We start from the raw sequence: 25,993 nt of genomic DNA, 5'->3' as shown, positions 1-25,993 counted from the left end.
ACAATCTGTTAGACGGATCGCTTCCCCCGCCCGAAGCTTGGATGGAGCGCTTAGAGGAGCGGGAGGTCCGCGGGCCCGTGGGCGACGGATTATCTCTCGCTGAAACCCTCAGATCTGCCCGAGTGCCCGCTGCAGAGCAGGGGACAACTGGGGTGGTTCGCTTTTTTGCAAAGGCTAACCGCGATCTTGCGCAACAGTCATGGCATCGCAATGACGACATGAACTGCCCGCGAGCAGCGCATTAACATGCTGGACCCCCAGACATGTAACACAGTGCCCGCGCCCATCATCCGAGGACAGGAAACCACCGCATCCAGAAACGCACAGTCGGAGCGCCGTCCTGATAAGGACGTGCTGCACGACTGTGTTGCTCTTTCTGTGAAGTTTGCAACTTTATACGCACCGCTCTGGAGGACCGGACCCAAAGAACGCCAGGCAAGGGAGAAACCCAGCTCGACCGTCTGCCACTGCGTGTACACACTCTGGACCGGGAGAATGCTCTCGTTCGCTCAGAATCGCTGGTCACAGCAGGAGGAACCCTCATCGACTCGATCAGAAAGTCTCTGAAGCGAAAAGGATAGCGTCTGCTGCGCCAGGTGAGCTTATATACTCAGTTGATTGCTTATGCCGCTCACCTGCGCAGGCTTGCGCTGCCAATTCATTCTTAATTGGCCCGTTCAATACTCTTTCAGACGAGTAGCTTCTGAACCGAACCTCCCAATGCGTGGATTTTACAATCAAATCCACTTATAGTGCTGAAGTTCCCCCCGAAGGGGAACCAGTTTTATGCTAGCAACCGATTGGCCTACAAGGTGACATCATAGTTCCTCCACTCATATCTCAACCTGAATGGATGCTACTGATGCTACCTGTTACGATAAAAAGTGATCGCTCTCCGGAGATCGCTGGTTTCCACTATAACCATGAACTACACTTCCGCCTTTTCCTGGACTACATTTTCATACATGCACTTTGCCCAGACAACCATGCTTTCCTATCTCACTTGATTACACTCACCACCTGAACCTTGTCACAGACTGATAGCATACCATACATAAGCCACTCATGAACCCATCCAGTTTGCCGAGTCTTGTTCGCTACCAGTGACATTACAACACATTTCTCCTTGTCTTGTTTCTCCGTGTTTGAACCTATCCTTGTTATCCTGTTTAGCTGCCTGCCTTTCGACCTTTTGCCGGTTTACCGTTTACGATTCTGGACTGCCTTAATATACCCGTTTGCACCTGTATGATCACTGCTTGCCTGACGCTGAATAAACCTGCATATTGGACCTTACCTCAGTTGTATCTGTCACTCCCTCCCCCGTCGTTACACTACCTCTTAAGCTTAATTAACTTAATTATATTTCTTATTTCATTACCCCTTTAAGCAAATAGTAACTCATACAGGACTAAAATGAACACAATGCAATTTTTTGCATGTACTGTTCCTTTTTCAATCCTCTAGTTCAGTCAACTGCACTCCCCTGAAGCTCACTGTCTCTCTGCTGTAACCATGATATTGATTCTTTATTTGCAGCGTATGAGTTACCAGCGCTGTGCTATTTATGGACTCGCCGTTCTGACGGACAGACGTGCGAATGCTCCTTAGGCTTCAAACCAAGTGTTTCATAAGAGCATTCTTTCTCTGTGCTGGAAAACAGAGAGATGTTCTACACAGTCTCACTCAATGAACATACACAGGAAACACCTCCCACACAAAACTCCCACCACGCTGTCCTATGCTAAACTACAATTCCCAGGATGCATCAGTGATATGATCCCATAGGGCCGTGGTCAAAGCACTGTGCTTATCTTGATGCTGCTGAAGATTCTACTGTATATTTTACTGTGTTTCCAATGGCAACAAACTGTTCTGATTTATTCGTTTCATTATTTATTTTCACATGTCTCGATTTGTGGTGTGCTTGCAGTGAAAGAGAGAGAAATGGTTTGTGTAAGAATTAGGGCTGGGCGATATGACAAAAATGCTATCACGATAATTATTTTCCATATTGAATGATAATGATATATATTTCAAATGCTTCCAGATTTAATAGAGTATCCAAACAAAGACTGAAGCCACAGAAATGATAGGGTCCATTGAATAGCCTGACATATTTTATGCCGATTCATTTTTGGTGGCTGAAAATTTGGTACATCTCTAATATCCACTAACCTTTAGATTCCTATTGTTGCACATTTCTACTGTGTGATTGGCTCTTAAGACGCCTTTTGATAGCACACGACAAGCGGCAGACCGGAAGTCATTAATTTCCAATAGAGAGTATTTCGGGAGCTAGGTGGAGCTCAGATCATCTCTGTATGTAGAAAATCCGGATCCGATTTGAGCTGCGCATACATTAAATTATTTGAACTCCTGCAACTAGACTGTATGCAAACGGCCGATGGGATGTGATGTATTCCAGTGTTGTCCAAGCAGGTCCGTGCACACGAGATGAGAAATCCTAGTTTTTTTGTTATTTTTTGAATCAGAAAAAGTTTAAATTTAAAAAACATTTCTTTTCATAAATGAGTAATAAAAATATTATTTTTAATGTTGTCTTCACATTCTCTCCAAAATTTTTAGCGGTTTATGAGTTAATAGTATTCATTCATTCAACCATTGTGAACGCACGGAGAATAAAGCCTGTTGCTCTTGCGCTCCTTTATTTCAGACACTGTGAGAACAGCTTCTCTCCCATGGTGCACGACAAAACTAAAAATTCTGTGTGACAGCCACAAGGGGGCGTATTCTGACAGTCGTGTCCAAATGTTGTGTGCAGTGGAAAGACGGCTTTAGATCAATATAGAGTAAAAAAGTCCTGAACTTATTGTTTTTGACATCCGTTTAATCGTGATTTGATATAATGTCGTTTATCGGCCTTGCCCTAGTAAAAAAAAACACGACCAAGAAAATTCAAATTGCACTCAACAAATTAAATCAAGGTTATTATAGTTAATGATAACAAACGAAAAAACGAAAACTAAAATTTTAAATAATTTTTGTAAACTGAAATAAAAAAAAATTATTAAAAAAAACTAGAATTAACTATAGTGTATTTGAATTTGAGGATGGGTAGAGGGTAGTGGTAGATGGTGTTTACATGTTTCAAAAAATGTATGGTTTTTTATTATACAATATTTATTCTGATGATTATGAATCTTGCACCTAACAAATACCCTTATTTAGAAAAAAAAAAATAAAACTAATACTGAAACTAATAAAAACTAAAACTAAGCAAATTCAAAATACAGAAACTAATAAAACTAGTAAATCTACCTCTAAAACTACAAAAAATTTGAAAAAGTCGTTGAAAACAAAAAGTCAAATCTAAATAAAAATAAAATAATAAAAAATCTATTATAACCTTGAATTAAACCTGCAATGTATTGAGGTCTTGATGTATAATATATATTGTTATTATTATACAGTACTACTTTATTAAATGCACCCATTCAACTTCTTGTCTGTACACATATCTAGTTAACCAATCAAATGGCTCAATGCTTTTAGGTATGAAAGATGGTCAAGATGCTCAATCCGAGCATAATAAATGCAAAAGCACTAACCTGTATGCGGATGTTGCTGTCGTTGAATGCTTTTTGCAGCGCCTGCGTGAAACCTTTAGACAGATTCTGTCTCATCCCAGGCTCAAGGCGATTTCGCCGCATCTGGATGGACAAAACTAGGGAGAAATGAAAAAAATACTTATGATTTTAAAAGCGGCACAGATCCCTGGGGAGGCAGCCATGACTGCAAACATGCCTGCTTACAGCGAACATATGTTGGTTTCACTGCAGTGCATATGCTGTCGTTGAATGTTGGAGAGAAGGAGTAGGATTACTGCTTGATGGTATTTGCATAATAATGCCTTTTACAAGAGAAAGTAGATATGTCAGTTTTGTCATTCCCCACTGCTGTAATGAGCTGAGCATTGTTTAAATGTCAAAAAGGCTTTGTTGTTTTAATTGTGTGTAAATTTGTTAACATGTTATTCACTGTTCCTTAGCTGTTAATTGTTTTTCATATTAAAATGAAGATCTAATTGGAAACACTGTGCACATTCTGACTAAGTGCACTTACATGCACATAAACAGACAAAATAAAATCAGCTTATTATATAATTTCATTGTACTTGTATATTAACCCTCTACGGCATGGTGTTGCCCTCAGGCAACAAACCAGATTTTTGGCCCAAAAAATCCCTTTCATTTTTAAAAAATAAAATATCACAAAAAAAGTCTAATAATAAGTTGGTGACCAATGAAATTTGACATGGGTTTGGGCTTGACCTGTCTTGAAGTGTCACATTAGCTATGTTTACATTCAAAGATGCGAATTAAGCTTACAAAAAGACACAGTTCTGCACAGTTTATCTTTAACCTTAATTAAACAAACCTGATTTAACTAAATGAGTTCTTCAGGCTTGTTTGAAACTTAAAGGTAAATGTGTTAAAGCAAGGTTAAAACTACAATTTGATGTGTATCTGGATTCAGCCCACTTGAGGGTCATAGATACACAGAAAGGGAAATACAAAGTAGCAGGATGCAAAGGTTTATCTAAAGGAAGGTGCCCAAACTCTGTCCTGCCAATACATTTCTAGTATGCTAGTTAGAGCTTGAGTAGCTGGTTTAGATGTGTAATTGAGGTTAGAGCTATACTCACACAGGCCCACCAGGACCAAGTTTGGGCACCCCTAAATTTCCACAGTGAATAAGACACATTGTACAATCAGTTGGTACCCCACAGAAACATACAATACATCATTTATGGCTAGTTATTGATGAAATAATACTTACCAATAAAGTTTATGCTAAATTAAAACTTTTTCTAATGTATTTATGGCTTATTTGTACCTCATTTCACATATAATAATATACAGAAAACCTTGTTGTTTTACCCTGAGACAACAAACCAAAATCTAATGGGGGTCTAGGGGGAGCACATTTTATCATTGATGTATTATAAGGGACCCTCAAGCACCCAAAAATTAAGGTGACATATTTTTCCCTTCAAAAAACAAACATTCATGCCATAAAGGGTTAATAATTGATGCTAATAATAATTGATTATTTCCTGTAATCTGTATTATAATTAATCATGTATTATAATTATACAACTATATTGCACTAATATTTAACTAATGTACATGTAACTATTTTAAGTTACTAAATTTGTTACTTTTATTATGTAAACTTATGCAAGAGTTTTAGTTTTAAAATGAAAAATCTGAACGTTTTCCTAATAAGATTTCATTAGAAAAAAAAATTTAAGAAAAAAAATTACCATTACATTGAAGTTATTTATTATTTATTTTATACAACTGTAAAATCATTAACAAATGCACATCAAACCCCAAAAGTGTTCACGTGCACTAGTAACTGGTGCTAGAGAATGTGATCTTTAGCATACTTGCCAATGCACCAAAAAGCACTGAATCAAGTCTCAATTGAAGCAGTGTGAGTAAAACTGTAGGGGTAACATAGGTGCCGTGACCCAGATGGGAAGGAGCTTTAACAGCATTTCTCATTTTCCTGGTTTAAAAAAGATGTACTAGTTACTGCTGCTAGAGACTGTGGTCTTTAGCATACTTGCTAATGCACAAAGTGGCACTGATTTGAATCTCACTCGGAGCAGTGTGAGTAAAACTGGAGGGGTGACATTGGTGCTGTGACCCGTATGAGAATAAGCTTTAGTAGCGTAGCAAATAGTAGCTCTGCAAGTTAATCTCATTCCTATGGTCTAAAAAAAGTGTACTAGTTACTGGTGATAGAGACTGTGGTCTTTAGGGTACTTGCAAATGCATCCAGAGGCACTGATTTGAATCTCAATCAGAGCACTGTGAGTAAAGCTGGAGGGGTGACAATGGTGCCATGACCCGGATGAGAATGAGCTTTAGTAGCGAAGCAAGTAAATGTCATTCCTCTGGTCTTAAAAAGGTGTATTAGTGCCTGTTGCTAGAGAATGAGGTCCTTAGTGTTCTTGTTAAAGCAACCAGAGGCACTGATTTGAATCTCACTCAGAGCAGTGTGAGTAAAACTGGAGGGGTAACATTGGTGCCGTGACCCGGAGGAGAATGATCTTTAGTAGCGTAGCAAGTAAATCTCATTTCCATGGTCTAAAAAAGATGTACTGGTGACTGATGCCTGAGATTGTGACCATTAGTGTACATGCTAATGCGCCAAGGAGCACTGATTCTAATCTCACTACGACCAGAGGGAAAAAAAACTGGAGGGGTGAAAATGGTGTCGTGACCTGGATGAGAATTAGCTTTAGTAGTGTAACAAAAAGTAAATTTCTTACTGTGAGTAACTCACAGTAAGAGTACTCTACTGATCTAAAAAAAGATGTACTAGTGACTGATGCTAAAGAATGTGGTCCGGATGGGTGACAATGGTCCCGTGACCCAGATGAGAGAAGTTTAGTAACCTAGCAAGTAGCTGTGGGAGTAAATCTTACTCCGCTGTCCTAGAAATCTGCACTAGCAATTTATGGTAGAGGTGTTCTTTTTAGCAAGCCTTGACTCCTATACAAGAAACACCAGTTCAAATAATGACTGAAGTAGTGTAAGCAGATCCAGAGAGGTTATATGAATACTTTAGTGAATTATCACAACACAAAGGCACATTCAGATATATGCTAACAAAGTGAACAATAGCTTACCTGTTTTCACCCATAACCTTTCGGTCACATTACAGACCAGAGAACTGTCAGTTGGAGAGGTGCTCAGTTCAGTCATGGTACTTCCAGAGGTAGAAACAGTGGTGGTTTGAGGAGTCGTCATCGTCGTTGTGGTGGTAGTTGCCAACGTGGTTGTGGGGGGTTTGGTAGTTGTTGGTGCTACTTTTGTGGTTGTGGTGGTAGTAGTTGTTGTAGTGGTGGTGGTGGTACTCGTTGTTGGTGGTTCTGTCTCAGTTGTTGTGGTTTGGGTGGTTGTTGTAGTCGGCATGGTGGTTTCGACCTCTTTCACCATGACGACCGGAGTGGGTGGAGTCACAGTCATGGATGTCACAGTTAAGGGAGTGACAGTCGTGGTGGTCACTGTGGTGAGTTGGAGACTGTCGCTGGTCACAGTGTGAGAGTTGCTTTGTACTGTAGTAGCAGATGAACCATTTTCAGGTCTTTCAGGTGAAGTGGCGTTAGAAGCAGAAATAGAGGCTGAAGTAGTCACATTGTCTGTGAGGGTGGCGTCTGTCTCTGCCAGAGTTGTGAAAGAGGAGCCCGGGGCAGTGGGTAGATCAGGGTTCCTGGGGAATTCACTAAGAGTCTCGTCTGAAAGCAGAGAAGGTTTTGTGTGAGGGGAGTGAGATTGAGGACACACATGATGCTCGCTGATGGTGAGGAATGACACATAGGACATGTGGGAGAGGACGGATGTAGCTTGGGGGATTATTCAGTGACAGGACTTGTTGAAGTGTGTAATTTTTTGCACCACTTGCATCATAAAACAGAATATAACATGATTTTGAGTTTTATTTTTCTATTACTCGGACAAGCAGATTCAGTGTAGGGGTGTGTGATCTATGAGAGCATCATAATTTAAAGTTTAACAATGCACAAGACGAGTGTTATTGAGTATGTCAGACACTTTAGAAAACACAAACATAAACACATCTTGATAGTCCGAAGGCATTGACTGCTTAACAAAACCAATTAGAGTTCATTTAAAATAGCAGTGTAAATCCAGTGTAAAAATTATTTATTATTATATCATAAAATGCAGTTGTAAAAGGCTTGTGTCCAACCCAGGCTCAGTCTGAAAATGTACTGCTATCTACATTTCTGGAGACGTCCCAGGAGCTATGCTTTATGGCCTTTTTTGTTTTTGTTTGTTTGTTTTTGCAGCCCAAGATCGGTTACTGACTGAAGCTAAGCAGGGGTGAGCCTGGTCAGTACCTGGATGGGAGACCACTAGGGAACACTAGGTTGCTGTTGGAAGTGGTGTTAGTGAGGCCAGCAGGGGGCGCTCAACCTGTGGTCTGTGTGAGTCCTAATGCCCCAGTAAAAGTGAAGGAGATGCTATACTGTCTGTGGGCGCCGTCTTTCGGGTGAGACGTTAAACCGAGGTCCTGACTCTCTGTGGTCATTAAAAATCCCATGGCACTTCTCGTGAAAGAGCAGGGGTGTAACCCCGGTGTCCTGGCCAAAGTCCCTCTATCGGTCTTATGATCATGGCCTCCCAATCATCCCCTTTCACCAAATTGGCTCTATCACTGTCTCTCCACTCCACCAATAGCTGGTGTGTAGTGAGCACACTGGCGCCGTTGCATCATCCAAGTGGATGCTCAACACTGGTGGTGGTGTGAAGAGACCAACCCCCCCCCATCATGATTGTGAAGCGCTTTGGGTGTATGGCCATAACAATAAATGTGCTATATAAATACATATTACATTACATTACATTGTTTTTCGCAAATCCACCAGAGGGCGCTGTGTATGCTTTTCCATAAATCCACCAGAGGCCACAGTCGACTGACTAACTGACTTGCTCAATGACTGACTAACTAACTGACCGATCGACTGACCTACCCTGCCCCTTTCCTAAACCCAACCAATAGTGTTTTCAAAAGCACCGACTGACCTGCCTACCCACTTCCCTAAACTCAACTGACAGTTTTGCCAGATTTTTAACACGCTTTCAGATTTTACTACATTCTCACCCTGTTATTTACTTGTTAAATAAATTTTTTGGCTTTTGTTTTTCTCTTATCTGCTTACTGGAGCCGTTCTTCACCAGAATTGAACTCCGTTGTTGTGGTCTACTCCTCTCTGCAAGTCTGCCAATACACATGGCGAGCTACTGGACAAACTGGTAACAGCGGGAAAGCCATCCATACGGAGGTAAGTGGTGAGCTGGTAAGCTCGAAAAGGAACGGCGCCATACTCCCCCGTAGTGTTCATTTTAAAAATGAAATGCAACCATACGTACTTCTGGCTACACAATTTGCGATCTGCAGAAATGTATATATGGCTGCGTTTTCAGAACGAGCCTATGTTGTTTGTATCACATCAAAGTGTGGAATCACAAATAGGATATTGATTTTATATAAAAATTTATTAATCAAGAAACTACATTTTTATTTGTTACAAGTTTATTAAGTTTTATTTTAGACACAATATTGCCTTTTTGTTCTGTTTCGCTAAGCCAGAACAGAATATTTGTGCTTCTCAGAGCAATACCGCAGTGTTTTCTTTCTAAATCAATCTGGTTTTGGACAAAACATTTGAGTCGATGATTCAATGATCTATTCAGGCAGAGAGTCACTTGCTTTTTTTTCTAAATGAATCAACCATTTTGAATGAATCATGAGAAAAATTAGTTTTGGAATAATGTTACACACCACTAATTCAAAGTCAAATTTGAGATGTGCAAAAACCTACACACTTCAGCTTTGAAGTCAACATGAAATCACTATGCCTAAAAAACTGCAGTTCAAAATTCTGGGGTTAGTAAAGTGTTAGTAAAAAAATTTTCATCAAGGCTTCACATGATCTTGTAGAAACCATAGGCTTATTTGATGAGCAAGAAACATTTATTATTATCATCAATTATAAAATATAAATATTGTGTTCATTCTTGACAACACTTTATTTAGGATTACATTATTTACAAACCAGTTATTTAAAAATGTTAGCGGTTTTTAAGATAGTTCATAATGTGTAAGTAAATGGTTAATAAACTATTATTTACTATGAGAACTTTTTCAATACTTTTAAAAAATGTATGTGGTGATGGAAATGACATTTCAACAGTTAATCTAAATTTCCTCCATCCTGAACATGTTCTCAGATGGCACTATTCATTTTCATAGAAAACACCTCAATAATCTTTCACACAAACTTTTTAAAGCGACATTACAGTGTTGTGGTGGAAATGACACTGATACTGTGTGACAGCTATATTTTGTATAAAAATAATATTGATAATAGTCACACATTAATAACTATAAAATATTTAAATTTTTTCACGAGTGCTTCATTAAGATACCTTAATAGTTACCAGATAAATAATATTTTGAAATGTTATTTTCAATGTTGAAGTTTAAAACTCTGGGTGTGCGACAAGGTGAAAACTGATTTTGACACCTCAAAGGAGGTTGAATATTATGAAAAAAATATAATAGAAAGCTGGAATTTTTTTAAAGTAGGTTTTATTGTTAGTTTGGCAAAGAAAAAGAAATTTGAACCAAATTATATATATTTTTGGATATATAATCAAAGGACACAAAAGTGCCCGTAGTTGAAGAACTACCCATAAATAAAAATGGGTATATAAATAAATATAAATATAAAGTGTTACCTATTATAAAAGTCTAACATTTCTCAGTCCAGAAACAAAATTTTTTTTACATTTTTAATCATTGGAAATCTATTTTACTCAAACACATCTGTTGTGCATGTAAAACTGGCTATGAATGCAATTTCATGTTGACTCTACATTGATTAATGTAAAAAAAAATGTTAATGATGATGCAACCACCAAACACAATGACCTTGAAAATGATGAGGCGATGATGATGATGAACAAATGGTGAAGTATGGACGACGACAACATCAAATCACACCTGAAAAGAAACCCTTATTTAAAAAAACAAAAACATTACTTGACTGTAATACACAGCGTTCATTCTGCACCTTCCAATCTAACACTACCTGAGCTAGTGGTCAAGACACTGTTGATTTTCTCTGCCGGGGACGGTGGATTTGGCACTCTGACGTCCAGCTCCCCTGGGGACTTTTGATTGGTGCGATTGTCACTGTTGCTGGGGAGGGAGGGCAGAGAATGAGTTTCTGCAACCTGCAGGGTCTGCACTGAGGTGAACACAGGCTGCTCCCTTGTGCTTTCTGCTCTCTCTGGCGAGGAGTGGAACTGCAAGGCCAAATCCTCACCCTCCAGCAATGATGAAGAGACTGTGGTGTTTGGGGCTGCAGTTGGATCCTGGGAAGGGCTGAAGGCTTGTCCTGATGCCTCGAGCTTTGCTTCATCTGGTGAAGAAAAAAATAGAGATGTCATGGTGTGAAATAATCAACATGCAGAGGATAAATTTTGTTATTTGTTGAGCCAAGAATTTAAATACGAGACGGTATTAGAGGCAGCGGCATTAGGCTTGTGACAAACACAGATTTTTAATCAGCATTGATAATAATGCGCTGTATTTAATTCCTCTGAGACACATGAGAAACGGAGGGAGAAAGCTAATAAGATGCTTTTCTGCTTACATGTGTTGTCTTTTAAGGATGTATCGTAATTGCTATGGAATATAATTTGGACAGATTTGGAACAAAGTGCTTTGATGTGGTTTGTGATTCATATCAACAGTTGTGTTTTTGTAAGCACATTCAACTAAAAACAAGACTTTTTTTGTATTTTAGCCATTCATTTACATGACAAGAGTTGTTGAGACTTGGGTTGAAATGGGTATTAAAATCTAAAAACAAAACTGCTCAGCTTATGGTTTCATTTATGAAGGCAGGATTTTAAATACTCAGTGGTATTAGAGGCAGCAGCATTATGCTGGTGACACACACCGTTATTAAATCAGCATTAATGATAATGCGCTGTATTAAATTGCTCTGAGACAGAAATGGAGGGAGAAGGCTAATAAGTTGTTTTTCTGCTTACATGTGTGTCTTTTAAGGATACATCCTAATTGCTATTGGAATTATTTGAAACAATGTGTTTTGGTAGTCAGTTTGCGAATAATTTCAAAGCTGAGTACAAAATCCAAATACTTCCATACTATATAGTACGTTAAAACCAGAATGTGAGCCTAGTAGTACATTCCAACTCATAGAATTCCAAAAACAGTGTGTAAGAAGTACCTAGATGACCTACTACTTACGGCGAGATTCTGAAGTGGATTGGATGGATACTACGCTATCCCATCATGCACCGCACAAGAATTAATGAATGAGTGTGAAAAAAAATAAATAAATTGAGTTTTATTGATCTAATAATTCCAGCCAGCTTTTAGTGACCTTGCAATATTGTTAAAACAGAAATTTCAGTTGTTATATGTAAAAAGGCCTAAATACTTGCAAAAACATTCAAATATATTGACAGCAGATCCCTCAATGACAGAGAGAGAGATAGGGATTTGCCCTCACGATATCTTTACTGCTCTGTTCATTTAATCTAACAAATATAATGCTTAGACCATCACTGTGCCTCTCGCGATCAGTTCTCTTGTTCATTTACTCTCATCGCCATGATTTCTGGGTATTTTAACACCTTTTTGGGGATCACAGGGCCAGTATAAATTTGCAGGAGACTCGTGGAGCTTCTGGGAGAGGTCATTACGGATGGAAACAAAATAATGGAAATACAATGGCTGCAGTTGCATCAAAGAATGCATCTCTCACGCGAGTCGCACCAATAAACTAGAGGTCCCATCGCATCTGTGTATAATTTAGCTGCTGTCACTGCGACGCGAGTACATTGATCGGCCCCACACATCATTTATCTGTTGTGGTTGCTGTAGACTATGCGTAGGCCCACCCGGAATCTGCACACACAGAATTCCGCAGATTTTCCGCCGATTTCTGATTTTTAGCCCATCATTAATTCTGTTTATTTACTTGAGTAAATGTGTGTAAATCTACATTTATTCTTTTTTTTTTATTAATTTCAGTCATTTTATTGAATAATGTGAAAATGTTCATCTGATTTATGTACAATGCAGTTTGTACAGTATTATTTTCTATCTTTTACTAGATATATTATATGACAAACTTGCTTTATTTACCAAATAAAATTAATCTAATTGGATTTGCATTTTAAACATTAAATAAAAATTAAATAAGATATTATTTTTTTATTTTCCCATATTAAGGTTTTAGATTCCGTCTGCCCTTAGCTATGCATATATGGGAGCGCACGTGAGTCTTCGGTCCTGTCAGATGTAGTGCGCACTCTCATTCCTATACAGCAGAGTGTCTGTATAAAACTTCACCGTGCGCTATCCAAAGAGCAAAAATTTTTTATCACATGACCATATAGAGACAGAAATCAAATGCCGTTGTGTAAAAAGAATAGTACATGTGGCTATTTAGCTTTGTTTTGAAGGTAAAAATCCGAGCCATCAACGAACAATTTCATGGAGTTTTTTAAAAGAAGTGATCTGGCACTATATACAGTTAAAATACAATAAAATACAATTAACTGGGAAAAGCCGTTGAGAGGGCGGGGCGCCCGTCCTTATATAATAGTAGGGGAAACACAGCATTCATACTGTAAACATCATACTTTTCTAATAGCCAAGTAGTGTGTTTAAATTCAAATGCAGTACCTACTGGGTAGGTGATTTCAGACACTGCCCAAAAGTTTGATGTTAGCATATTGCTAAGCTACCCACACATTTCATAATAAGAGTGACCCAACAGCGACGACACATAATAAGAGTGTTACGTAACAGTTGTTTTTGTGTGTGTGTGTGTGTGTGTGTGTGTGTGTGTGTGTGTGTGTTTAACCATAAATTAACATGACAAAGTTCTTGAGACTTTATTTAGCAAAATGGGTTTTTAAATCTATAAGCAAAACTGCTCAGCTTATGATTTCATTTGAGATGGCAGGATTTTAAATACTCGATGGTATTAGAGGCAGCAGCATTATGCTGGTGACACACACCGTTATTTAATCAGCATTAATGATAATGCGCTGTATTAAATTGCTCTGAGACAGAAATGAAGGGAGAAGGCTAATAAGTTGATTTTCTGCTTACATGTGTGTCTTTTAGGGATGCATCCTAATTGCTATGGAATAATGACTTGGACAGTTTGAAACAGTGTGTTTTGGTGCAGTTTGAGATTCATATCAATCAATAAGATAACAGCATAAAATTACACGATAAAAGTGAGGAGGTGTTTTCGTAAAAACATTCTACTAAAACCAACACTTTTTTGTATTTTACCTATTCATTTACATGACAAGGGTTTTTGAGAGTTTGAATTGCAAAAGGGTTTTGGTGGTCAGTTTGCGATTCATTTTAAGAGTTTAATGTTAACATCTTGCTAAGATAATGGCACATTTTGACTTTTTTGTATTTTGAACATTTCATTTACACCACAAGTGTTTTTCAGACTTTAAATTGCAAATGGGTTTCGAAATCTAGAAAAATAGGCTAAGCGTATGATTTCATTTGCAAAGCCAAGATTTTAAATACACAGTGGTATTAGAGGCAGCGGCATTAGGCTTGTGACACACACACCATTATTTAATCAGCATTAATGATAATGCGCTGTATTAAATTCCTCTCAGGATATTTGAGACAGAGAAGAAATGGAGGGAAAATGCTAAAGAGTAGCTTTTCTGCTTACATAGCCTTACTTTTAAAAGCAAAACAGAAACGCTATAGAATATAAAAGTGACTGATTTGGAACAATGTATCAAGAGTGTCAATGAATCTTGCTAAGCTAGCAGCACAACACAACACTTTTATAATAAGAGTCAAGATGTGTTTAAGCAACTATGTTTAACTAAAAACAACACTCTTTTTAAGGTATTTTAACCATTCTTTAGCATTTGCGAGTGTTTTTTGATCATTTAAATTGCAAACATTTGAAAATGGATTTAGAAATAAAACAAATCATTTGATTAGACTTATGACACGCACTGTTTAATCACCATTAATGATAATGTGCATGTATTAAACTGCTGAGGAGAAATGGAAAAGAAAAAACCTTGATGAATGAAACATTTTGCCTACATATGCCATCTTTAAAGTTAGCATCTGAACAGCCGTGCAATATTTTAAATGACTGATTTAACAATGTAATTTGGTGCTCAGTTCACAATTGATTTTAAGAGTTTATTGTTAGCAACTTGCTAAGCTAACATCAAAACACTTTCATAATCCACTTGTTAAGTGTGACGTTACACGAAGCACCGTTTGGGTCCAACGCCATATCAAACTGTATGGGTAGACTCACCAAATGGTAGTAGTAAATGTTTAAAATGCAATGTAATCGTGATTGCAATATTTATGTCCTTGTTAGGCGTGATATCAGATGGCGAGAAAGTGAAGAATTTTTTATTAATTGTTAAAATGTTGTTGTCTGTGATGCAGCTAGTGCAGAGACTGACGAGTATACCATGCTTTTATATAAAATTCACCAAAAGTGGTAATAAACAAATATTTTCTCAAATCAAACGAGCAGCCGCTTGGACCCAGAAATAGTATTTCATATGTCGCCAATTGTTCACGACAAGCAAATTAGAGTAAAAAGATAGTTTGAAATCGCAAACCTTTAAAAAACATTTTATGAACATTTTATGAATGAACAGCCAGAAAAATTACCTTAAAATATATATTTCAAGAAATCATAATGATACAAAATATAACTAATGTTCCATGACATGCATTAAAATATAAATTGTATTGTAAAAAAATATTAAAATGTTCTCATGATCAAACTTCTAAACCTTTGATTTTTTTTTCTGAAAAGAACAGGATGATCACTTCAAGATATGTATTAATTAACTGTCACAGATTATGTCTTAAAAATATAGAAACATCTTTAAAATGATATACTTTTGGAAAATAAGGATTTTTCCTTATTATTAATAGTTTCAAATAGTTTCTTACCCTGTTTTGAACACGTATCTCATTTTATACTTAAAACAAGAAAAGAAAAATCTCTAATTGTAGTATAATCTCTGACAAGTTTTACTATCTTGCAATTTTGCACAATTGCAATAAATATATCATTTGTTTTAATGATTTTGATACAGTTTTCTCTATTAGTTTGGCTCATTTCTTGAAACAGGACTTATATTCTCAAAACAACATGGACAACCTTCCAAACCACTTGCCAATTGTTCACAACAGACTTGATTTTCTCACTCATTTCATCAAATTGCAAATGTCTACGTACATCTTTGCAAATGATTAGGTACAGGTAGTCAACATTTAGCACAATTTCCAAGTGAATAGATTTAGTTGATCTAAACTGATTGTTGATTCTCATTTCAATGGTTGTTCGCTCCAACATATGTCATCGCATGCACAATAGTCTGTACAATTGTCAAAATTAGTCAAAAATATAATATCATGAATACCATATATAAATCTGAGGAACATTTGATACATTTATTATAGCAAATGACAGTCAGGTAAAACTCGAACTTGATTACAGTTTTTCTCAGTCGCTTTTCTCACAACACGAGTGCATTTTTGCACAACAGTTAATCCATTTCTCAAAACATCTAGTACAAACTGCAAAACCTAGCTGATAACCTGCAAAAGTGCATCACATGCTCAAAATGGATAGTTCATTCCTCAAAAGCAAGTATTGATGTCAATCAAAGAGTCAGTGTCATCAAAATGAAAAGTCCTGACACCATTGTTTATGAACAAGATAGTCAAATGGCTTAGTCATGTTTTCATTATAACAGTTTAGTCTGTACATTATTTTCAATGCAAAAAGTCAGATTTTGGTGAAACTGCCTGAAAATGCTCAAGACAGCACTATATACTATTTGCACAGCCATTTGAAAAACATCTAAACATTTTGACTTGCAGTGCTCACGCAATGCCAAAGGGACAAAGGATTTTGAGGGCACTGACTTTTTAAATGAGATGGAAATTTAGTTTTGACACAAGAGTGAACAGTTTTGGGAAAGATATGAGCTTTTCCAAGTGAGCTATAGTGTTGTGCTAAACTGTAAGACTGCTTTACAAAAAAATCTTATAGTGTTGAGAATGTAATTCCTATTTCAGGAAATGAGCCAAACAAAATGAGAAAAAACTGTAAAGTCAAACTACAATAACATTACTCTATTGTGTAGGTTTTGAATGATTTAGCTTGCTTAAAATTTCAGAAATGAAGATCACAGCAGATCCTTTCTCGATTACTATACATTACTGCTGGAGTCGTTCAGAGATGATTAATATCATGATTAATCGACCTTTACAGCTCTTTACTTTATTTTTATCTTGGGGAACATAACGTGGACGAAGTCATACAATATAGTGACTTGTGGACATTAATCATAAATCTTTTAGCTGGTGGACTAAATTAGAAATGTGCAGGGTTTGCTTGTGTGCTGCGAGCTCTTTCTCATCTTTTACAGTGTTTCTTGTGAGCAGCCCTATGCTTAATTGCTGTTCTAGCAGTTTAATTAGCAAGCCGAAACACTTGCTATATATATATGAGAGCGAGCTGATATATAAACACACAACATAAACATAATAGACAAATTACATCTGCTCAAAATGATTCGAAACCGCAACTGAACTTCATGCTATACAGAATGCATAAATTACTTTGAGAATACGCCTTTTTAAAACAACACAAAATCTATCTTTTTCTACAGTGTGCTTAATATAATGTACTGACCACAAAACCAGCGCTCATGTTTATGTTTAATGTGGATAAAAAAATTGAATACCAATATACAACATGAAAAATACCTGGATGGATGGAAGAATGGATGAATGAATCAGTAATCAAAGGGTGGATGGACAATACTGTATATGTATAAATGGGCAGATGTATGGATTAGATGAACCGATGATAAAACAGATATACAGACAAACAGGCAGAGGGACAATGACTAGATGGACAGACGGATGGGTGGATAGATGAATAATCAATGAATGGATGTATGGATGGATGAATGAATAGATGGATGGACAAACAAATGGATAATAGATAATATAGCCATACAGGCATGGATAGACAGACAGACAGACAGACAGACAGACGGACGGACGGACGGACAGGCGGACGATGGATGAATGGATGGGATGGATGGCTGGATGGACAAACAAATGGATGATAGATAATATAACCATACAAGCATAGATAGATGGATGGATGGATGGACGGACGGACGGACGGACAGACAGATAAACAAATGGATGATATATAGTGTAGCCATACAGGCATAGATAGATAAACAGATAGACAGACGGACAGACAGACGGACAGACAGACAGACATATGGATGGATAGATGGATGGATGGATGGACGAACGGACAGACGGACAGACAGACAAACAAATGGATGGTATATAGTATAGCCATACAGGCATAGATAGATAGACAGATAGACAGACAGACGGACGGACAGACAGACAGACATATTGATGGATAGATGGATGGATGGATGGATGGATGGACGGACGGACGGACAGACAGACAGACAGACAAACAAATGGATGATATATAGTATAGCCATACAGGCATAGATAGATAGACAGATAGACAGACAGACGGACGGACGGACAGACAGACAGACAGACAGACATATGGATGGAAAGATGGATGGATGGAGACAGACAGACAGACAGACAGACAGACAGACAGACAGACAGACAGATAGATCGATAGATAGATAGATAGATAGATAGATAGATAGATAGATAGATAGATAGATAGATAGATAGATAGATAGATAGATAGATAGATAGATAGATAGATAGATAGATAGATAGATAGATAGATAGATAGATAGATAGATAGATAGATAGATGGATGGGCAATGTATGGATAGATAGATAGATAGATGGATGGATGGATGGATGGATGGATGGATGGATGGATGGATAGGTGGATGGATGGGTGGAAAATGACTGGATGTACAGACGGATGAATGGAGAGATGGAAAGACAAATGACAGATAGACAGACAAACAGACATGACAAGGCCATTTAATTTAATAGGATGTTCTGACTGGAATATAAGATGCTAATTAAAGAAGATTTTATGCTGAATGTGTGTGCGTGCAGGTTTTGTAAGCGGTCACGTTGAAATTCCTCTCCTCCAACAGAAAGCCACCTGCTCTGACAGTTTGAACATATGGGATTGTCCTGATTAACAGGCAGCTAGAGAGAAGATGAGATGTCGTGTGAAGGGGGCTCTTGCCGTACATCCAACCCATCGGCCTAATGACTGCACTTCCTGTGAACGCGTTCTGGACCTTTAAACACACTTGCAGCCGTCCCGAAAAAAATTTATGTCCCCTATAATGGGTCACGTGACTCTGGTCAGTGAGCTGAGCCAATCAAACTCTCCTGCTAGGCAGAATGGAACGAGTGGATTGGAAGTCCAAGCGATGGATGCCAAGAGCTTCTCCCCAAGTGCATGGCCTGGTCTCAATCAGGTTCAGTTGCTACTGCATATTGTTCTATAAATGGGAGCTTTCTAATCAATGATGTCAAGTGTTAAACATGAAAGGCATTTTTTATACTCTTGAAGCGAGCTCTTGTCCTCGTTTAATGTAACTGGAGATAGGAGAGCAAGAGATGGACCTTCTCCATTATGAGGACAGGTGGTGAAGGGGGCTGATGGGTAACTGGCCAAAGCCATCCAAGCTCATGAGGGAGTATATGGGGAACCAAAGGATGGAGTCACACCATTCCAGCAGGACAGATCCGCGTCCGCAGTCTATACATAGATTCCATCTGCTTTTGTTGCATCTTGTTGTGGCATTGCGACGGTAACAGCACTACATCTGTTTGTCATATGAAAAATAATATTTATTTCATTTTAAAATTAGTTCACACTAAAATTAATAATTTGTATTTCCAAACCCACATGAACAGGTGAATTGTTGGATGTGTTGAAAACTTTTATTTCAATAAACTAAAACAAACGAGCTTAAAAAATGGAAAACAAATTATCACAAAATACACAAAAAAAACCCTTAGCCTTTTCCCTTACCTCTGCCCCCTCGTTTTGCACATTCCTGTGAAGGGGTAGGGGTGTCCCCATTCTCTTTAGCTTGAAGGCGTAGGGCTAAGGTGAAGGGGTGAATACCCCTTCGAACAAAGATTTTTTTCAGGACCACACTCGAAACCAAGGGGTAAGAAAATTTCCCAGAATACACCAGCCACAACAGCAGGATCACACCACACGTAAGTTAGGAGATCCACAAATTTGTATTTTGTTGTCTTTATTAAGAATTTTTACAACAAACAAGCATATGTTTTATTATATTCATTACCACGTTCGTGTCTATCCATCATGTTTTAAAAACAATTTGATAAAATAAAAACCGCTACATTTCGCCATCTAAATTTCACTTGATGACACTCAAATACCCTGTCAGCAATGTCTGGTGGCTGGGAATAAGCTTTTTACAGTATCTGCTACAATGTTAATGTTGTTTTTGGTGTGTTTATATAAATGAATTCGTCCACTGTGTAATAGCGCAGTACAGTTTCGATCTTATTGTCACATTATATCCTTATGATAACATAATATATGCCTTCAGTGATTTCCTGAAGATAAAATACCAAAAAAATAACACAACTGGAATAACTACAGCAGTCGCGATCGTCTGATCTCATATGAAGCATGAGACTGCAATGACATATGATGATGGTGCAGGTGCTGTAGTGCTGTCCCAATTCTTAGGGGTAAATTTTAAAGCCCTTCCCCTTCTCCCTCAAACCAAGGGGAAGGGGTAGGGGTACAGAAATAGAATGGGATTGGGCCTAAGTATTCTAAGGCCATCTATATTTGCGTGTGGGGGAGAGGAGAACGTGTTATTCCACAAAATGTGAATTTAATCAGTAATTTGCTGAAAGTTTAAGTTACAATGTCCAGTAAAAGTAGCAATATGTAAACAAACTATGTGAATGATTAAGCTGCTCTTCGAAAGTAAAATGAATAATGTCCAGTTTATGAAATCAGTTATAAATTAATTAGTTTGAACTAAAATACCTCCCTGAAACCAAAGATTTATAATGTCCCATTTGTAAACAAATAGATCATCAATGCATCAAGTCGCATCAAGTCAAGTTAAGCTTTAAGGTTATTGCACACTGAATCCGAATTTTTTTGTCCATAATTTTTGCACTTTAAAAAATAAATTCGACCTCAGGTTGTGTGAATCATATTGACACACTGCCTCCGAAACTTTCATTCATCATGAAAAAAATTCAAACTGGGTTGGATTTTTTTTTTCATTTTACACATTTTAAAAAGCACTTTTAGGGACAGTTCAGAGCGACTGAGCGAAAAGCTAAATACAGCATGCCTTCATTTGAGCCACAGATTACTTTATGACAAACACTGCATAATATAAGACAGAATGACTAAGTGGAACACCTACAATAAAAAACAAACAAACAGGAAAGCGAAGACGAGTGGAACGATATTGTCTGCCGCTCCAGAAGCATTAATAGACAAATTAATAAGAAAGAAAAACAGCACATCATTAATATAAGAATGATGTGGTTTCAAAGTCATAAACCTAACAAACACAGGTCATTTGTACAAGCTGTCGCAGAATTGCTGCCACATCATGAGGAAATACAACAACCAGCACCTTAAAAAACACAACAGGCGGCCATATGAGGAGTGTCTTGCAAAAAAGTCAACGGACAGTATTGCCAATGACACTCAATCTAGTATATGTTGGAGTCAGTTAATATGTTTTTAGTTTCTTTTTTTTAAGTAACACTTACTGCAGTAAGAAGCTACGATACATTTTATTGAGCTGAATCTTGACTATAAAATTAAAATCACAATCGCAATATCTGTCCGAAAAATCGCAATTAGATATTTGCCCCAAATCGCACAGCCCTAGTGTTTGTGTGTGTGTGTGTGTGTGTCCATACATTTGACGTACTGCCCATTGACCTAATCATCTCATGGTCCGCTTCAGTACGTTGCTCCGATACGTCAAACCGGCCGGCCATCTATTATAATGTCTGTAGACACTGCCAGTCTCTGTTCCGGATTTATTTACATACAGTATGTAAACATGTGAAGTAGCTCTGTTATTTACAGACGATCTCATCTCTGTTGTTCATAGACAATGTTGTTCTGTTGGCTTCATCGAACATGGACCTTCAGCATGCTGTGGGGCGGTTTGCTGCCGAGTGTGACGCGGCTGGGTTGAGAATCAGCACCTCGAAGTCCGAGGCCATGGTGCTCCACCAGAAAAAGATGGCTGGCCATCTCCAGGTTAAGGGAAAGTCCTTACCCCAGGTGGAGGAGTTCAAGTATCTTGGGGTTTTGTTTACGAGTGAGGGAAAGATGGAACATGAGATTGAAATGCGGATTGGTCAAGTGTCACAAGCAATATATCAAAATTTTACAGATTTCCTGAAATAAGCTTTACATTTGGGTAAAATCCAGCACAGCTCTTTGATAAGGAGGAGAACTTTCCTTCCTCTCTATGTAGGCTAGTATTGGACGAACACAATATGTAGCCTATTCCTCTTTCTTGTTCTACTTTGGAGAAGAGAGGAGAACAACGTATCACTGCTTGAATTGACTCTGAAATTTTTGCGTTTTGTACTAGATTTATTGTACGTGACAATTTTTTCACATATGAATACAAAAAAAATGCACATATAAATTTCGGACTTCAGTGTGCAAAGACCTTTATTGTCATTTCGCTACGTGTGTGGACATACTGTACAGTGGAAGGAAAGGTGCCTTTCAGGGCCACTGTGCTACATAAATACACATAATCAGAAATATTAACTCAGCACTGAACGTAGGAGTTATTTAAAACTAACATACCCGAGTGGTAATCTAACTACTAACTATACATATTCTATAAATACTTGACTAAACACATAACCTAAGACAGACTAGATCCGTACTTTTACATTAGACAGAACAATAGTGTGCAAGATATTGGCCTCAGAATACTTGGATTAGCCACATCAACTGCTTTAATAATATTTTATGATGCATCTTAACTTTGGAATGTCCAGTTCCCATTCACTATAACTGAATATAAAACAACAATATATAATTCAAATCTCAAACTGTGCTCTATAGAGTAAATAAAGTGGAACAACTTCAGAGCACGTAATTTATGACAAAGAATTGAGTGAGCTATCACTCTATGAAGTGTTGCACTATAAATCAAAATATTGTCTTTAAAAAACAAAGATGTAATCACATTTTGGTAAACCTGTGGCACATTTCATATTTGCAACATGATAAAATTATGCAGCAAAGCAGATTAGGGTGTCTGTGTGCACTGAAGCAGATTAAATGCTTTGACATAGAATGGGATGTCATCCAAACAAACACCCATCAACCCTCTGGAGAGAAAGCAGTTTGAGCCATGCATATCAAAATTATTACACACTGACTGTAGACATCAGACAGAAGTCTTAGCTTTAAAAGTATTAGTATCATGTATGGTTCGCATATGATATTACAGACTCAAAAAATGGGCTCAAGATTTTGTTTTAAATATATACTAAAATACATGTTGGCTAAACTAAACAATTATACTTGTATATTATACCACCCATTCTCCATCCTGTATGTTATGCTGTACAAACTTAACAAGCAAACCTGTATATTATACCATCCATCCTCCATCCTGTATGTTATATTGTACAATGTACCTCGGTTTCCTTAAATTATAAACAACTTGTGTTTCTTCTCACACTAATTATGATTATAGTTCAGATTATACATTAATAAAGAGTTATCTACCCACAGTTCCTTGCACGAAAGAGTAAAAAACTTTTATCACTTTTAGTGTGTGTCTTTTAAACTAATGAATTTTCATTTACTGTGGGAAACAAACCATCCGGGCAACTTGATGTCAAAGTTACAACAAAAAACACGCTAAAAACACGTCAAAAATGCAAATCAATTTGATGTCAATTTGATTATCTTAAAAAGGTAGTCAATAGACATCTAACATTGGCCTTATAAAACACATCAAACTCAATTACAGGTCTGTCCTGTAATCAATTTTTTTATGTGTTCTTGATGGCAATTTTAGATGTCAATTTGATGTCATTTTAACATCAAGATAGTTTACATAGTTTACATGTTGTAGGGATCCAAGATCCAGGGTAATTTTGTAATTGAAACTCAGATGAATGGATCAGGGTGGGGCCAAGTTGAAGCACTCACTCTGTTCCCCCGGGCTCTGCAATGGTTGGAAAAATTCCAAATTGAACCAAAACAAACATTTACTATTGGCTTAAGATGCAATGAAAATTCTGGAAATGCAACCAGCAAAACCTGAGGAAAAAAAAAGAACTGCGCATACGAGCTGAAAAGCGAGGAGTGGGTATGAAGATGGATGCACATTGGGTTCGGTGCGCATGGGGACTATACCAAAAAGCTAGCAGAACTGTATCAAAAAAATTTGAGCAGCCGATGTGAGGTGGGGAAGGGGGGGGGGGGGGGGGTGGAGATTGAAATACGGGAGACTCTCAAAAAAACAGGAGTGTTGGCAGGTATGCTTGTGACTGTGGTCTTTAGCATCCTTGTTAGCTTGCCCCATACTATGTTGAGATGCCAATTTGAATCCAACTTGGAGCCGGGGAAAGTAGAACAGGTGGAGGGGTTGCATTGGAGCGTGACCCGGATGATAGTAGTAAGGTTGTTAATGTTCCTGTTGCCCATGCAAGAGAGGTGCTATGACCCAGATTTTGCATGTGGGGGTTAAGAACTGTCCAAGTAAACCTAGCAGCACACACTAGAGGCTTGTTAGCATGCCTGCTTTAAATGCCTGAAATGCTGGTTTGAATCTCACTTAAACCCAGACAAAGAGTATTTTCACGTATTATGATCCAATCGTAGTATCAGATAATAAAAACAATGTACTGAAGGATTACTTGGAACTCAAATAGTGCTCTAAAAATAACAGGGCATATGTGTAAATCACTGAATGACTGACTGCACCGATCGACTGACCCACCCTCCTCCTTCCCTAAACTCAACAATAGTGTTTTCAAAAGCACTGGTAAGCGCAAAAACGAACAATGTCATACTTCCCCGTAGCATTCGTTTTAAAAATGAAATGCAGCCAAACGTACTTCTGGCTACATAATTTGCGACCTCCAGAAATGTATACTGGGCTACATTTTCATAATGAGCCTGTGTTGGTAAATCATTATATTAAAATGGTACATTTTTGTTTTCTTTTTAAAAGCTGTTTAGGACCATGTTCATTAATCACAAGAGGTTCAAAACACCAATTATGCCAGTCAGAGATGATAAATAAATTACATATAAAGCATAAGTCATACTCCTCAAAACTGCTTCTAATGATAGTGCCTTGTAGCTACTTAACAATGAAGAGCTGCCAACGAGAAAATAAAATAAGAAACAATTGACTCCCATTTCAACCAACTGCTCCCAGCAGGGCAGGGTTGGGTAAGGCCAGACTAAATTAAGACAGCACAGCACAGCACATTTGCAGCGGGTATTTGTGTTTACATTCAGATTCTATTCCTGGAATTTGCTGTTCAGGCACTTGACGTTGTTCAAATAGGGTCTGAGGGTGATTAACAACTACAGAATTTTAATTTTCGATTTTAAAGCTCTGTCTTTTTTTCCTCTTAAGGGAAAGGAAATGGATGCAGCATAATATATGAACAGCTGATGCAAAAAAACCAACACCTTAGGGCCTTCCTTAAACTAAGCAACAACCCACATCCTTCGGTGTATTTTGAAATGCTGCAAGCAAAAAAAATTAGGGGCATGGCGGACACACGCATCCCACACACACACACACCAACACCATCACTGTTTTTAGATGAGGCAGGGGATAAATCTGAGAGACAGGGAACAGTGTGCTCTTGGCGGGAGCTGAGGTAACAGCAGTGGCAAGCAGATTTGAGATTTGAGCTGTATTAAAGTTTATCCTTCTGCTGATGGCTATATGTGTTTTTAGAGTCGATATTGGCCAGCACACCTGCTGAGAACACAGGGATGGGGAAGTACTGCAAAGCACAGCCCTTCTTTAAATAATTGAAGCGCTGGCCAAGTATCATCTGAAAGCAACATGACATGGCTGAACTGCGCATCGATGGCTGTGTTAAACATTACTGTCTTTAAAGTCACTGTCAAGCCAACAAGTCTTGTCTTCTCGACTGGCAAGAAGGGGGGAAAATCTATCACATGAGATAGACCAATTGGATACCACAATGATCCAACAAGCCAATCAATTTCTGTCCCACTTTCATTTTAAATGAAAGTCATTTATCTCATACACTCAAAAAATGACTTTTACTGCTTGTTGAAATAACACAATTATTACATTTT

The 25,993-nt window shown here is 37.8% G+C and overlaps 2 protein-coding genes across 9 annotated transcripts in view; one reads left to right on the top strand and one right to left on the bottom strand.

The window, feature by feature from the left end:
- LOC147830838 (uncharacterized) overlaps positions 1–25,993 on the top strand; it is a 688,366-nt gene that overhangs the window by 392,548 nt on the left and 269,825 nt on the right. The window lies entirely within an intron of this gene.
- Positions 1–25,993, bottom strand: part of kiaa1549la (KIAA1549-like a) — a 128,367-nt gene that overhangs the window by 66,676 nt on the left and 35,698 nt on the right. For 4 of the 8 annotated variants that reach the window (XM_087312006.1, XM_087312007.1, XM_087312008.1 and 1 more), the window contains exons 2-4: positions 10,658–10,990; positions 6,668–7,276; positions 3,573–3,688 (exon numbers count right to left, since the gene is read on the bottom strand). In XM_087312006.1, coding sequence (XP_087168132.1) covers positions 3,573–3,688; positions 6,668–7,276; positions 10,658–10,990 — 1,058 coding nt within the window. Of the gene's footprint in view, positions 1–3,572; positions 3,689–6,667; positions 7,277–10,497; positions 10,991–25,993 lie in introns of those variants that run through there. The other 4 variants (XM_087312010.1, XM_087312011.1, XM_087312012.1 and 1 more) reach the window with 1 other exon arrangement.

The sequence above is a fragment of the Danio rerio genome, chromosome 25 (assembly GCF_052040795.2).
Source record: "Danio rerio strain M-AB ecotype USA chromosome 25, GRCz13ab, whole genome shotgun sequence".
In the NCBI taxonomy this organism is placed as follows: domain Eukaryota; kingdom Metazoa; phylum Chordata; class Actinopteri; order Cypriniformes; family Danionidae; genus Danio; species Danio rerio.
This window is presented reverse-complemented; position numbering and strand designations above follow the sequence as displayed.